The 15,024-nt window shown below is 32.2% G+C and overlaps 4 protein-coding genes across 4 annotated transcripts; 1 reads left to right on the forward strand and 3 right to left on the reverse strand.

The window, feature by feature from the left end:
* Nucleotides 1–367: 367 nt before the first annotated feature.
* LOC122521933 (serine/threonine-protein phosphatase 2A regulatory subunit B'' subunit gamma-like) lies at nt 368–2,679 on the reverse strand. Its single transcript, XM_043642683.1, has 7 exons — nt 2,544–2,679; nt 2,317–2,447; nt 1,850–2,236; nt 1,442–1,767; nt 1,153–1,366; nt 952–1,079; nt 368–728 (listed from the first exon to the last, which is right to left on the reverse strand). Exons 1-7 carry the CDS (start codon nt 2,587–2,589, stop codon nt 617–619), a joined length of 1,344 nt encoding a protein of 447 aa, XP_043498618.1. The 5' UTR covers nt 2,590–2,679; the 3' UTR covers nt 368–616.
* A 637-nt stretch (nt 2,680–3,316) lies between these two features.
* On the forward strand, nt 3,317–5,366 carry LOC122521934 (zinc finger MYND domain-containing protein 10). Its single transcript, XM_043642684.1, has 8 exons — nt 3,317–3,480; nt 3,563–3,671; nt 3,750–4,036; nt 4,100–4,305; nt 4,373–4,536; nt 4,602–4,739; nt 4,923–5,155; nt 5,230–5,366. The coding sequence occupies exons 1-8, from the start codon at nt 3,383–3,385 to the stop codon at nt 5,303–5,305; spliced, it is 1,311 nt and encodes a 436-aa protein (XP_043498619.1). The 5' UTR covers nt 3,317–3,382; the 3' UTR covers nt 5,306–5,366.
* An 8-nt stretch (nt 5,367–5,374) lies between these two features.
* LOC122521936 (40S ribosomal protein S12) lies at nt 5,375–6,653 on the reverse strand. Its single transcript, XM_043642687.1, has 5 exons — nt 6,576–6,653; nt 6,455–6,491; nt 6,092–6,226; nt 5,685–5,889; nt 5,375–5,471 (listed from the first exon to the last, which is right to left on the reverse strand). The coding sequence occupies exons 2-5, from the start codon at nt 6,469–6,471 to the stop codon at nt 5,403–5,405; spliced, it is 426 nt and encodes a 141-aa protein (XP_043498622.1). The 5' UTR covers nt 6,472–6,491; nt 6,576–6,653; the 3' UTR covers nt 5,375–5,402.
* Nucleotides 6,654–6,983: 330 nt separating this feature from the next.
* LOC122521931 (DNA-binding protein D-ETS-6-like) lies at nt 6,984–14,973 on the reverse strand. Its single transcript, XM_043642682.1, has 5 exons — nt 13,908–14,973; nt 12,668–13,547; nt 12,334–12,579; nt 7,792–8,056; nt 6,984–7,564 (listed from the first exon to the last, which is right to left on the reverse strand). Exons 2-5 carry the CDS (start codon nt 13,230–13,232, stop codon nt 7,258–7,260), a joined length of 1,383 nt encoding a protein of 460 aa, XP_043498617.1. The 5' UTR covers nt 13,233–13,547; nt 13,908–14,973; the 3' UTR covers nt 6,984–7,257.
* Nucleotides 14,974–15,024: the final 51 nt, after the last annotated feature.

Genomic DNA, 15,024 nt, shown 5'->3' on the forward strand with positions numbered 1-15,024 from the left:
GATTGGCTGAAACATTTTGAATCAAACACGATTCAAACAATAATTAAATTGGTGTGTGTAATACAATCGAATGTAAATCATATTGACTATCGTAGTAAATTCATTCATAGTTAAACGTAGTAGTAGATAAATTTATTAATGAAATCGAGATGGATTGATTTTATTAATTAAATTAAATAATTCTTCATATACATTTTTTTTTCTGTACTCGGAAATTGTAATAAATGATATATAAGAACAGTAACATAATAGAATTTAATTTAATATTTTTTACATTAAAAAATGATTTATATGTAAAAAAAAGTAGATAAAGTAGTTTTGTAAAAATAACTTTATTTATATTTCATTTATATATAATATAGTCTTACATTTATTAGAATAATATCGAAATAATATATTCGAAAATTAGTATTTATATTATATTGTTTTTGTCAAAGTGCAGACTTTAAGTATGCTTCCTTAAAATTTGAGAGGCTTTAGGATATAGTCTGCATATTTATAGTATAATATCATCCCTGATATGATATCAACTATACTATATTATCACTTTTACTAAAGCAAAGTCATAAAGGAACTTTGATTACAGATTAACACATTTTTTCATGTTTCTAATTTATCAAACATGAGATGATTCATCTCCTGTGTCGGCAGCCATAGCTTCACGATTTTCATAAGCCCAAAAACCATGAAATTCTATTAAAATACTGACCATCGTATCACCTTGACCACTAAAAAAGAATATAAAAGCATAATTTGAAAATAAATTAATTCTCTTTCATTACTAGTGACTCGTGCATGGATCTTCCATGCAAAGTCCCCGTATGAACGACCAACCCATTTAATGGTTGCGATATATACGCACAAGTAAATTGAAATGGAATAATATTCGTGCCAAAGCATGCAGTAACAAAAGGATTAAATACATTTGATAAACATATCTTTATCTCTTACCAAGATAATAAATCTTGCAGTGTAATTTTACATGGATTAGCTGGTTTAACCATATCAAATATTTCATCCTTTACATCTTCAAAACTTACTGGTTCTTGACCATGCGTTGTCATTTGTTCTTGTATTGCCTATTAATTAAGAATATTATTACTATTAATAAACTAATCATTCTGTTTAAGAAACAAACAATTGCAAACTTACTCGGAAAAAATAATTAAGACAAAATGTATCGAGATAACCACGATTATTAATATCTAATATTCGAAACAGGTAATGCAAGCTTTGTGGTTCGTGACGATTTTCCAAAGCCAAAACAAAATCCAAATAAGTTTTGTAATCCATTTCTCCTTCATATGTTAAACATTCTTGAAATACTCTTTCTAAAAATACACCGGTTAAAGTGCCTGTTCCATACCTATAAAATAAATGAAATTATTTTAGTATCTATTAAAACAAGACAAATGTAAAATAAATTTTATAAGATTCAAACCCTGCAAGTTCTTCTTTATTGAGCATTCCATTATGGTCCCTATCAAGGTTTAGATACTGGCCATAAACCTTAAGCGCAGACGGTGCTGAAAACCAATTAGCTTCTTGTAAATCTTTCGGTAAATCTTCGTCTCGTAATTCTAATAGGTCGTCGAGAAAACTGCATGCCAGAATATCTTGAATGCGAACTCTTCCAGTTCTAAGAGGATCCAAAAAGAATAAAAATTTTCTAACAGCTGTACACACGTAAAATGAATGGAATGATTTTTCAAGACCTTCCAGTTGCGGCAGTGTTGGTATAAGTTCTAAAATATAATTTTCCAGGTCCTATGTAAAAGTAAATAAAAGAGAAACATATGAAAAACAAAAAAACAAGTTTGTGAATCATAAAATACAATATTGAACTTACAGATTCTCTGAGGTATCCTTGTCCGGTGACATCATATAAGGAAAGACCAATGCGCGTTTGATGTAACCAAACTTTTCTCATAACATAATTAAATAATGCCATTATACTTATTCTTCCATGTTGATCACCTTGTTGAAGTTTTGCAAAAACTACTGCAGTAAAATAAGGACTACATTTGGTACCGGCCAATTGTCCAACTTTCTTAAAATCCTCATAATTAATCAATTGTTCTTCTCCTGACAATGGTGGACTATGATATTTGTCTAACAAGACCCATAATGCTTTTAATTCATTATTATCTAATAATTGACGTGAACGTCTTTGTAGGAATAATGCACGTGTTTCTTCTCTTAATTTTTGTGGTAGTATCTCATCTTCTTTAGGTAACTATGCATGTACATATTTTTTTATCAAAAACTGTTCATTATGGTTTATTATATTTATCATAAATTTGTTAAACAGTATACCTTAAAATAAAACTTAGGTATCACTTTATAGGTTAAATCTTTATCTTTTGCTTTAGTTCCTTTCCACTGGTCACAGATCTCTTGAAAATATTCATCCTCTATTTTTTCACTCTCTTCCTGTTTAGTTATACCTGTTAGTATATAAGTAAAGTGGCATTAATGAATTGCATTTTAAATAATAAAATATATAACTAAAATATAATTATGAATTTTTTTTTAATACTTACGTATATTTGTTAAGGCACTTTTTCGCAACAACGTTTCTAATTCCATTGAAACATATAATATTGTTTAAATGCAATAAATCATAATATTGTTGCTGGGTTCAGAAATGCTTTAAAAAGAAAATCCAGTGCGATAAGATAGTTTCCTACATTATCGAATACATAGAACAAGAATAACCTGCCATCTAGCGTTAAATGCAGGAACTAGTTACTGAGTTTACAAAGTAAGCAATCGAGTTTCCTACTATCTAGCGTCGAACGAGGGAACCTGTTTGCCAAGTTAATCTATTTCAACGCTAGATGGCAGTTCATTCGATTATTTACTTCCTGAATTATCGGCAATTAGTTCTAGGATTCAACGCTAGATGGTAGGACAATCGATTACCTAGTACATCAACTAGTTCCTTCGTTCAACGCCAGATGACAGGAAACTCGACTGCTTACTCCATAAACTCGATAACTAGTTCTCTCGTTCAACGGTAGATGGCAGTTCAATCGATTTTTCCTGATAAATTGTCGGTAACTAAGTCTCGCGTTCAGCGCTAGATGGCAGGAAATTCGATGGTAACGGTATCACATTACCGACAGTTATCTTAGTGATATAATTTTTGAATTATAGTTTGAAACTTTTAAATTAGATATACTAACAATTTTCTTAACATTCATATAAATAATTTTTATTAATGAAACAAATAAAGTACAAAAATATAAATTTATTACTATTATTGATCAATCAATGTACATTACCAGGGTTACAAAAATACACAAAATTATTTACAAATGGTCTACGCTTTATGACAATATTGGTATCCAAGTAATCATTTAATTAAAATAATTGTATAATGTCATTAACTACTGAATATATAATTGCACCATGGGAAGCAGAAACTTATATTCAAAGTTTAGAAATGTCGGATTTGCAAGATATTTGCACGAAAAAGTAAATAACACTATTTTTTAATTCATCAATAAATATTTAATACTTGTATCTTTATCTAATAAAAATTTGCATTATGTTTTAGATGGTTTGAATTTCACAAAAGATTGATCCTGTTAAATCAACAAAGTGTTCTTGAAATTAATGAATTTCGAGAGGAGAGCATTAAAGAATGGTTTGTTTGTTTAAAAAAGGTAAACAATTATTCTGAAACAATGTCTTCGTAATTATAAAACTTATAATTATTTATCTTAATATTATTTTCTTGTTAGATACCAATTTTAATTTACGAAGCAATTCAAATAGATATATGGAAGCACAAAGTATTTCCACTTTTAATTGAATTAAACAACGAACCAGAAAATACGTTCATGTTATTTAGCGTATTTTATCATGAGGACGTAGCAGCTTCATTATTAGAAAACGTTTTATTTCATTGCGAAAGCGCAATTACGATGGATGATGCAGTTCTTGATTTAATCGATTATGCAGTTAAATGTGTGACTGTTCTTCTTAATAGAAATGACGTTGAAATATATGAAAATTTAAAAGATTCTAGGTAAATTAAAAAAAATCTTTTAATTACAGCATCGAGGTAATTATGTTAACTGTTTTGTTTTAGTTCTTGCTTAGAAGAAATATTAGAAAAGAAGAAAGAACTTGAGTTCGACATTGGAATGAGATGTATTTCAATTCTACGATATTTAGCTGAATTTTTAGATAGTTTACCACTTAGTGCAATTTTACGAATGTTGTCCATACACGACATTCCGTATTTACTTGTTCAACTAATCGAAAATCATCCCTGGACAAAAAATGATTCCGAAGGTAATTATTTTCAATGCCAGTCAAATATTAAATGGAAAAAATTAATTATTTTATGCCACATTAATAGGAAATCTTCTGTTATACGATGGAAAATGGAACAAAGTTAAAGATGAAGGTAAAATTTCAAAAATAGAGGCACAAATATGGTTTGGTTTGCGCGAATTACTTCTCAATCCTAAGTGTGCTCCATATTATGAAATTACTGAATACAGACTATCGCATCTACTAAAGGTATCTTTTTACCATATTTATAAATGATACAGATTTAGGTATAACAAAATCTTATTATCTTTCAGTTACATAAATATTTGCACGAAATCGTATTAGATCAAATTGCACCTCTAATAGATCTTAAGAGATGGTTAAGTTATTTAAGTATGTCATCAACTTCGTCAACTACATCTCGTCCTATTTATGTTGAAGTAATTCCACAGGTAAAAATATCACTCTCTAAAAAAACTTTTTTTGTATTTTAATAACACACCCAATTAGTGGCAAACCCGATTAATATTACCGAAGTTATGTAATCTTGAAGTTATTTATTAAGAAAGTACGAAGCAACTTTTTATTCGACTCAACGAATATTAGAGACATTTATTAATTTAATTTAATTGTAGATAAAAGAGATGATCTTAAAAAAATATAACAAAAAGTGGAAAAAATTAGCCAAACATCAGGCAAAGTTTATATTTACCAAAGACACCGAATATATTAAAAACTCAGCACAAATTTTAAGCGATGCTTATGATCTGGATAAATTAGATTGTATAGATGTTAAGAAATGTTTCTTGTGTCAGGAGCAAGCTAAGAAACGTTGTTCCAAATGCAAGGAAGCGTGGTACTGTGGACGGTAATTTTTAATTAAGAAAAGCAAAGTATTTGGATACTTAAATGATTAAATTGAAAACTGAGTATTCTTTGCAGAGAATGCCAAGTAAAAGATTGGCCTAACCATAAAGATATTTGTGAGAAAATCACTAATGGTAGAGATGATAATTAAGATTGGAATTAAAAAAAGTATAATTTAATAATTCATACCTATTATGATATAAATAATAAATATCCATGATTATGTGTAATATTTTATTAAAAGAGTTTTAATGTACAGAACTTTGCTTCAAGTATTCCATAAGAACATCTTTTGCTGGTGTGTCTTCGCCAAAGTCCTGCAAAACGTTAAACTTTTGTAAGTGTTTGATCTATTTCTTTAGTAAAGTGTAACAATTATTATTACATATCAGAAAGGCATGATCACAGCATTGCAATTTAATATTATGGGTTCTACTCAGTAGAGGGAGCCATAATTATCATCATATAAAATGTTTTACACTCAACATACCAAATTATTTTTAAATATAAGTTTCATTATAAATTTTTACCTTAATAACGACGCAAGAACATCCAACAACTTTACGAGCTTTACCGGCACTGTCGATTTTGCATAGACCAGCCCATTCACCTAATTTCTTATTATTATCTACTTTTATAAGAGGAATTTGGTGTTCATTACAAAGAGCTTGGACAAGTTTTTTGTACATTGGTTCGTCACAATTGTCAGCTAAAATGCAGAGCATCGCTTGCCTCCTGATAAACAAAAGGAAACATTAGTTAAACACTGAACTCAATCAATTTTAAAATGAAATCATTTTTTACTGTTGTTTCAGAAATCAAAGCTATGAAACAGCATGGATATTTTATATGGGTTCTTCTCAGAAGAGGGAGCCATAAATATCATCATTCATTTCTTCTAAAATATTTTACAAGTTGATTGTTGTATTAAACTTACTTATCAAGAGACTTCGCTGCTTCGTGGAGTCCATGAACGACTCCATCGTGAATGAGGGCATTTTTTAATACTTCTTGTAAAGCAGTATTCACGTCCATGGGACCTCCTGCTGTAATTGAGGAGGGTCCATCATTCCTGTAAATTATATTCGATAAATATATAACAAAAAGTCGTACATTATTGACATAAAGAAAAAGGTTAAGGTTAACGCTTTAAGAAATCTCTATGTATCTGTTATAATTAACTCCCTTACAATACAAAATTGTAAAAAACATAATTCGTAAATTAATAATTATATTTCTATTCGTAAAGTATTAAACATTATAAAAATGCAATTATTTGTGTACAACTAACCACACTTACGTTTCAACATCAGACATGTTTCTATTTATTCAAGAAGCTGAAATAAATACAAAATATTAGTATTTTTACACTACTGGTTACAGTTTGATATTTTGTTGTAACAAAAACTGAATGATGATACCTTAATAAACCGATTTTTAAAACACCTAAATACAGCGTGCCTTCATTCGGCCTTTATATTAATGGAAAAGAAAGATATTCCTCGCGATCAGACGAATTGTCGCTGCTTGTCGTCGTCTTGTCGATTTGCCTTTAGCTTTTGCGAATGGGTGGACATCTACACGCAGTAAAGTAGAACTAACTAACTAACTTGTATGCTATCTGCCTGCTCGATAGTCGATAATGTAGTTTAAATTTGAATTTGAAAAAAACTAATATTACACATACATTTTATTTTTTCTTAAAAAAAATATTTAAAACATTCAAGAAAATAAGAATCACTAATTTAATTAAACATTAAATATCATTAAACATTTTGTTAATAAGATTTTAAATAGAAAAGCGCTAACATTTTTAGCTTCTTATTATTTATTATATCTTAACTTTACACATATGTATTGCATTACTTGATCACAAGTTGATTTTTATTAGATATATATAGAAAGTAGAGTTTTACAAAATATACACCAAAATTGTACATGCGAACTTGAACGCAATAATTGCTGTTCATATCAAATCGAATTAAGAGTTATTCTCTTTATGTTTATTTAACAACAATGATCAAACACGTTTCCTTCGATTCGTTAAAAAGTTCTGTAAAGATTCACGTTGTTCATAAATTCGAGGAATAATAAGAGTTGGCGTTACGTTGGTGGCGAATATCGATGATATGGCCAACAATAATGTGGTGGTGGTGGTGGAGGTGGTAGAGGAGGAGGCGGAGGTATAGAATGATGTTGAGTTCCGGTTGTACTTCCTGTCGAATAAAGGTGATGAGCATGATGCGTGTGATGAGGATGACAGTTTGGTCCAGTTCCTCGAGAAGACACAGGTGGTTCCATCGAGATTCCCGCTTGTGCTTGGCACGCTATCATTAGACCATGAAAGTCGAATTTGTACGCGTAACGTTTCCCATGCACTTTTGTCATAATGTTTTTATCGTAGTAATACCTATAATAAATAATTATATAATATTATTATTTATTATTTCCTGTACACATATTAAAACAATTCCATCTAATTTATTTACATAAATTGAACATATTTAATTGTTTGCATTGCTAAGATCAATTATACTATCCAAGTACTTGTTGACTACTTTTGCTTAGAGTGCAAAGGATTAAAAACAAATGAAACATTTATTATTAGAAAAGAATAAAATAATATTTAGAGAATACCTGAGTGCCCGCGAAAGTTTATCATAGTTCATATTAGGTTTGCTTTTGCGTTCTCCCCATCTTCTAGCGACTTCGTCCGGATCGGTGAGCTTGAATTCCCCGTCAGATCCCTCCCACGCTATGCAGGAAGAATTGGACGAATCCGAGAGTAGCTCCAGCAGGAATTGCCAGAGTTGAACCTGTCCGCCTCCGACCGCCCCGGAAGCCCCAGCTCCAGCTGTCGATCCAATCAGCGAGCAAGTCCGTTGTAGGAGGCCGAACCTTTCTACGAGAAGGAAACAGAAATACGCATGCGATCTGATATTTCTCCTCGAGTCCGAGGTGGAGTTGTTAAATTCGTCACAAGTGCCATGTCGGATCTCTCATCCCTTCTTTATCTTCATCTTTTTCTCTTCTCCTCCACCACCTCCTCTCGTTCTCTCTCACTCTCCTATGCTAACTTTCCTATTAATACATTGACAAACTTACGTCATCGAGTATCAAACATATCTCGATCATAATAACCGAGAAGAAAATAAATTGTAGAGAAGGATGAGGTGGTGAAGGGGTAGGAGAAGATCGGGACTCTTAGAATTTATACGAAGAAACGGAAACGACTCATCGATCTATCTTATGTATAATAAATGCATTCCTCGAAATGATGTGTAAGAATCAACGGCAAGAGATCGTACTCTGTGGTTTGGTTTTGCTTTTTTATCCTTTTTTCTTTTCTTTTAGACAAAAAAAACAGTAATAAATTAAAAAACACTTAAGACGACTATACCAAATGATGTACCATTATAAATAAGCGCAGCTGCTGAAGGATGTAATCCACTGTCCTGCTCAAGACGCAGCGGGTGAGTCTGAATCCTCCACATTACGTTTGCCTAATCATTCACCGTGTAAACACCACTGGATGATAGGCCCATCGTTCTCTTCCTTTTAAATACATCGATTGATGTTTCTTTGAAATTAATTTCTTCCAATTTGACTTGAATGTTCTTTATATTATCATAGTAATCTGTTAAGATGTTTACCATGTACGAAGTTTCAATCTTACGCTTAACTGGGAAAAAAAGTGATAAGTAAAACGATAGACACAATACAGAAAATATGTAAACAAATGTTGTTTGTTTTTTTTTAGACAGAAATATTTTTTAATGTCTACCTGAAAAATTTGAGATTTACAAGAATGGGTTGAAAAATTGATTCTAAGTTAGGCTTAACACTTCTCAATCCAGCAACTTATGCACTATGTTCATATTTCAGAAATTAATAGTCTGTTTATAGAATCTCTTGTTTTCTATTATAGTATTCTTTGAATAAATGGATATTCCGTAATTCATATAAATTTTCTGTACGATCATTTATCGACCAAGAAAATGCATGTTTTTGTAATAAGGAAACTCATTCTCATTGCTATTATTAAACATCACAAGTTACGAGAAAATGATACTACGGGAATAGTAATTTCTTAGCACATCATTAAAAATGTATAATAAAAAATAACGAAGCACTAATTGCAACATCATTAGGATCACTCATAGCTCTCGTTTTATGAATAATTTCAACAATTCATATCAATCAATGGTTGGGTTTTTCAAAATTTATTTTTAAATTTCTCATTTGAAACAGACAATTGTTTTATTTTTTCACAGGAAAAAAATAAAAAACTAATAAACAACTCACATCTCACAAAGCACGATAGGCAAACTTTATTGTTAGATAAACCCTGGTGGTATTTTCAGAAATCGTCAAATTGGAAGTTAACGAGTGTAAGGAACAATTGAAAATGAATAGAAAATATCAGTGAAATCGGACACGTTTGTCGGTGGATAGAATGAAACTGAGAGACCCATGCCCCCTTCTGATTTCAGCCCTTATCGTCCCCACTCTTTGGAAATACCTTTGCACTTCTCTCCACGTATAGACATAGCGAAACTGTCTCCACCCTCTACGCCCCCTCCTGCATCGTCACGAGGACTATTGTCACCCCCCGAACTTCAGACTGCCAGCCAGCCAGCCCACGCGTTCAGACTTTCCTTCACGTTTCTTTTTCTTTTATTTTTTTTCTCTTCAACCCCCATCGCCATTCAACTTCCTTGTCGTGACCTTTCATACTCAAAAAAAAAAAAAAATGTACAATTGATTGAAGTTATTTTGGTACCTGAGACAATCCATCGATTGATACAAAAATACTCACAATCAACTTGTTTCTTACATCTTTTGTCATTAAAAAAGATGATCGACCAATTGGAATGCGTATAAAATATTGGCATTTAAATGTTTAAATATACACGCACAAAATATTGCACATAAGTAGCAATAATTTTGTTGATTTTAAAGTACTTATATATAGACTCCGAATGTTTATGAAAATGCATATCTTTTTAAAAAACAGATAAAGCAATGAGACCAAGGCACAAGTATCTTTCATGATCAGGATGTGCTCATTTGTCTTACATTATAAAGTATGTTTTCATGATTTTATTTGAAATTCAATCAACGTTTGAGATTCAAATGATAAAGTCGGATTAGTTTGATTCTACTGAAAATTGTGTGAGCTTACGAAAATCTTTTACAATACTTAAAAAATGCCTAAAACTCAAAAAAGTCAAACATCCTCAATGAAAAGTTGGATTGATAGCGATTTTCAGTGAATTTCTGAATTTCAGTGAGAACAAATAATTTTTTTATAAGGATCGAATAGAAAATGCAAATGAGATGAAATCAAGAATCTATGCGTTCATTTAGCAAAAGTAAAAATTCTCGCGAGGTTCTCACGAGGGGTAAAATCATTTCACATACGTCGAAGACCAAAGAGGGATGTTTCGCGCTCATCAAGAAAACAATATAGTCGCGTCCTGTGGCGAGCTTAGCGTCAACCCCCAGTCCGCAAAATTTCCCCAGGTTCTGAGTGTAAGCGAGAAGGAAAGAGAAATAAAGAAAGATAGAGAAAGGGTGGTGTTGAAGTGAGAGAGAAGGAAATGATGGTAAGAAGAGGAAGGAAAGAGCAGAAGAGAGGTTAGAGAGTAGGGGTGCAGTTTGCCCCGTAAGGCCGTAACCCCTCGTGGCACCATCTTTCCACCGCCCTAAACACTCGATGGTTTATTCATGAGGACACTCTCACCGCGATAACACTGATTCGTTTAATAAACGGGTACCTCTCTCTCTGTCTCTCTTTCTCTTTCACTCTCAACGTGAACGTACAACGTTATTCAAACGGACGATATATCTCTTGGGCTTACCATGCCAAGATTACTGCTGCTGCTTCTTCTTCTCTTTCTTCTCTTTTTCTATTCTATTCTTTTCCTTCTTCAACTACCAAAGCTTGAACTTTTCGTCTTTGTGGAATACCTTTTGACTTAGGTCACCCCCTCCGACTCCTCTTATGAGTCTATATTTCCATGTTCCTAACTTTGACTATACTTTGCGTTACTGTCTGCTTATAATATTTTTTTATGTTATTTTATGGACGTGTGTTATATTTTAAGTATGTTAAAGATTTCTATTGAATTCTGTTATTAGAGAGGAGTATTGTCAGAATATTGTATTTTTATTGTAATTATCTTAGATAAATCATTTGGTTATTAATTGTTCCATTTACAAATCAATGTATTCTCCTCTTAATTCTCTGTATGATTCATTGTATCCGTTGTATATAATATTTTGTCATATTGTTCTTGCTTCTGCTCCGGTTCATCTGTTTGTAATAGATTTTTAACTATAGAATTAAATCTCCTATGCCGTTTGTCTTTGATCTCTTCTTCGTTAACTCCTTTTCCTTGATAGTATTTCAATCTTCTTTTTTTTTCTCCCATTTGAATTTTTTCTTGTCTTTCTTCAAGTCTATCTCTTTCTCCGTCTCTTTGAACAGTCTTTTATCGATTGTAATGAATTTCAAAGTCACAGTCACAAACGTACAAACGATCGACATAAGTCTTTTCCCTTTTGATCGAATTTAGTTCGAGGGTGTGAATGGAAACGGACGGATATAAAACCATTATCGCCCTCCATATTTACTTTTCCGCTGGACTGGTTTTATCTCTAATAGATCGCACCCTCGTTAAGAGTTCAGATAAGGTCATTGAGAGCTCAGAACCAATCCTTGGGGAACGGTTAACCTCTTCCGGTCACTCTTGGTCCGAATCGAAACTCTTATTAACCCCTCCTGAACTCTACCAACCTTGTGCCATTTAGATTTATTGCATGGAACGTGTTAATGCTCCCATCGTTGAAGTTTCTTTACATTGGGAAATGCATTACGAATGAGATAAACGAATCGAATAATCGTTTACAACTTAAGAGACTATTTTTTCATTTAAAAGGAATCGTTTATCCTGCTTTATAATTTTCAATGAGAAATGTTTGAGGAAAATTCCGGAATATAACGAAATTACTTGCCGTCGATTCTCTTGTTACGTGACACGTATTTTTTTCTTCTTTTTTAGAAAAAGAGAAAAAGAGAGAGAGAGAAAGAAAGAGAAGATAGATTTAAAAAACTTTCAATCGATTCGTGTAATTTGATTACGCAACATGCATTTGCGAGCACATCTGACTCACCTTCCACTTTCTCATCTTGAAGCAACGCCGGACTGTGCACACCGGTTGCCTGTAAACGCAGATAACCCAAATGCCTCGCCAAAATTCGACCACCCGAAATACCTTGCCAATCCTCCAATGACAACTTCAGCAACTCCTTCCCGGTCGATGGAAGAGTCTTCGGTGTCGGTGGTTGTTTTATAGAAAACACTCGACAGCACCATGAAATCCACGATGCTACGTGACTCGAATTCCACTCGGATGGATCTAGAAAGATAAACATTTTTTGAAATTCCGATCGAAATAATAATTTGTTTAATCAAAATGCAACAATTTAGATAAACAAAAAACTTGCCATATGGGACCATAACAGGACTTGAATCAGTCAATCCTCCTTCCTCTAATTCCAATTGTTTTTCCACATTATTTTCTTGAGCATTTTCAGTATGACGTACAATCTTCTTTTTGGAAATCTCATAGAAAGAATCTGCAAAGCTTTCCGAAGAGACTCGAAGTGTTTCGAGTTTTGTACTAATGTCATGATTTGATTTTTCATCCTTGTTTTTCGTCGATTCGCTGAAATCGAATAAATCTCGCGATTCTCTTCGAAAATCTTCTTTCGATTTCTTTTTCTCATTGTCTTTCGAAGTTAAACTCAATTGATGTTCAGAAATACAAAACTCATCTGTCGATTTAAAACGATCTTCATTTTTGAGGATTAATCGGGTGATTTGTACCATCTTGTTCGATGTTGAGCAACGTTCTCGATCTTCGATCTTGATTTTTGCATTGGTGGTAGATCGCGAATGATTCATGGACATCGACATCAACGATAAAAACAACCACGAAGACGAATTGAATAATTTGGATGAGAAGGAAAACGCGAGGAATCGTGTGTTGTGTTCCGACGACACACGCATCGGCTGACTCGTCGTCGCGTATCTTTCGACTTACAAGACAATTTCTTCCTGGTAATTTGCGTGCGTCATCAAGCTCTTCCTAGTTTGAAGAACACAGGTTTCTCACGGATTCAGTTCGGTGCAGTCGATGTGGAAAGTGACTAAGTGAAAGAGTTTGAGCTTCGACATAGGAGAACTTATTACGATAATCCTTCTTCACCTTTGATTTATTGGATCCTAGAACACTGAGATCGATCAGATCCGTTCGACTGATCGTCGGCAACTGGAAGATTTTCAACCCATTCGTTGTTTGTTTCTTTTTCTTTTTGTTTTTAACTGTAAAATATGACAATTTTTAATTAGTGGACGTTAAAATACGATTATGTTATCAGTAAACGTATAATTTAGTGAAGTATATTTTCTACTTCCGGGAATAACTAACACATGCATAAATAGTACAATTTATTTTTATTAATTTGTGTAACTGTGACGATAAAGTTATGCTCATTCGATATATTTTTTATGACATCTAATAAATCAATATAATCTATCAATATGATCTAAATAATGTTGATTGCGTCAAACGTGTCGAAATTATTTTTAGAAATTGATAAACATATAATTCACTAGCTTACGTTTTAACGAAATTATACTTGTTAATGTATCGTATGTTAAAAATATACAAAACATACATACTGAACTAAACAATAATGTTGTTATCGATGGATTTTCTTAGCAATAAATTGTAGAATTTTCGAAGTTGAATAATATAGTTTATTTGATGCGTGTGTATTCTCGTCCACGTGCAAAGAAGAAAAACCAAAGATAAGAATTAAAATACAGTTATAGTTTGTGGATAGGCTTGTCGAACCGTATCACGTATGGGCTACTCTTGTTGAATGAAGTCGTGATGCCGAAGGCTCTCTCAATTGGCAGTGTACGAATTCCTGGAAGGAAGAAGGAGAGACCGGCGGGTTTCGGAGCTCGCATCGTCCAACGCTGAATCACAGCCGAGACCGGCCATCTTTACCCATTTTTTTTTTCACCTTCGGGCTTTCAGATCCGCCTGGATATGTGTACGATCATCGTCCGATGTTGTAACTACTCTAACGATAGATATTTGTAGCAGGAACGGATTAATCCAAAACGCGTAGGTGCATACAAACATCTCTTCTAATTACTTATATTTACTTATATATTATTTCAACGATTGTTCAATGCAAGAATTTAATATTAAACTCTATGTTTTATGTGTTTAAATCCTATTTTTTAAATATTTGTACATCGATTATTTATAGATCGTAGAAATAAAATAATTTTATAATTCATTTTTTATCCTGTTTATTATAGAATTTGTTCTTTGGGTATAACGACGAGTCCTTTTTTCGTTCAATTATTTATTAATAAACGTGTGGTATAGTAACATCTGGAATATCTTAATATTAATCGTCTCATATTTCACGTCATTTTATGGTAGACGATCTTGTATATATTAAGTTTTATTTAAGTATAGTAAAGATTTATTTTTATTCACATCCGATAACATTAATGTGTCATCCCTAGTCAATGGTTTTTGTCGGTATCGTTAGTAAAATTCCAAGAAAGGCAGCTGAACTTTTTTGTTATCAATTTCTTTCCGGATTCGATATTCATGTCACTATGATTCATACTTTTATCATGACAGAATGTATATACAATTAAGAAAATATTAGGATATAATTTTTATCTATAGAATATTATAAATAAACAAGAAAAATGTGAAAAACATATCACAAATAAATAAAGTAGAAATATTTAACCCTACAATTAAATA

The sequence above is a fragment of the Polistes fuscatus genome, unplaced genomic scaffold, assembly GCF_010416935.1.
Source record: "Polistes fuscatus isolate 324 unplaced genomic scaffold, CU_Pfus_HIC Scaffold5, whole genome shotgun sequence".
NCBI lineage: Eukaryota > Metazoa > Arthropoda > Insecta > Hymenoptera > Vespidae > Polistes > Polistes fuscatus.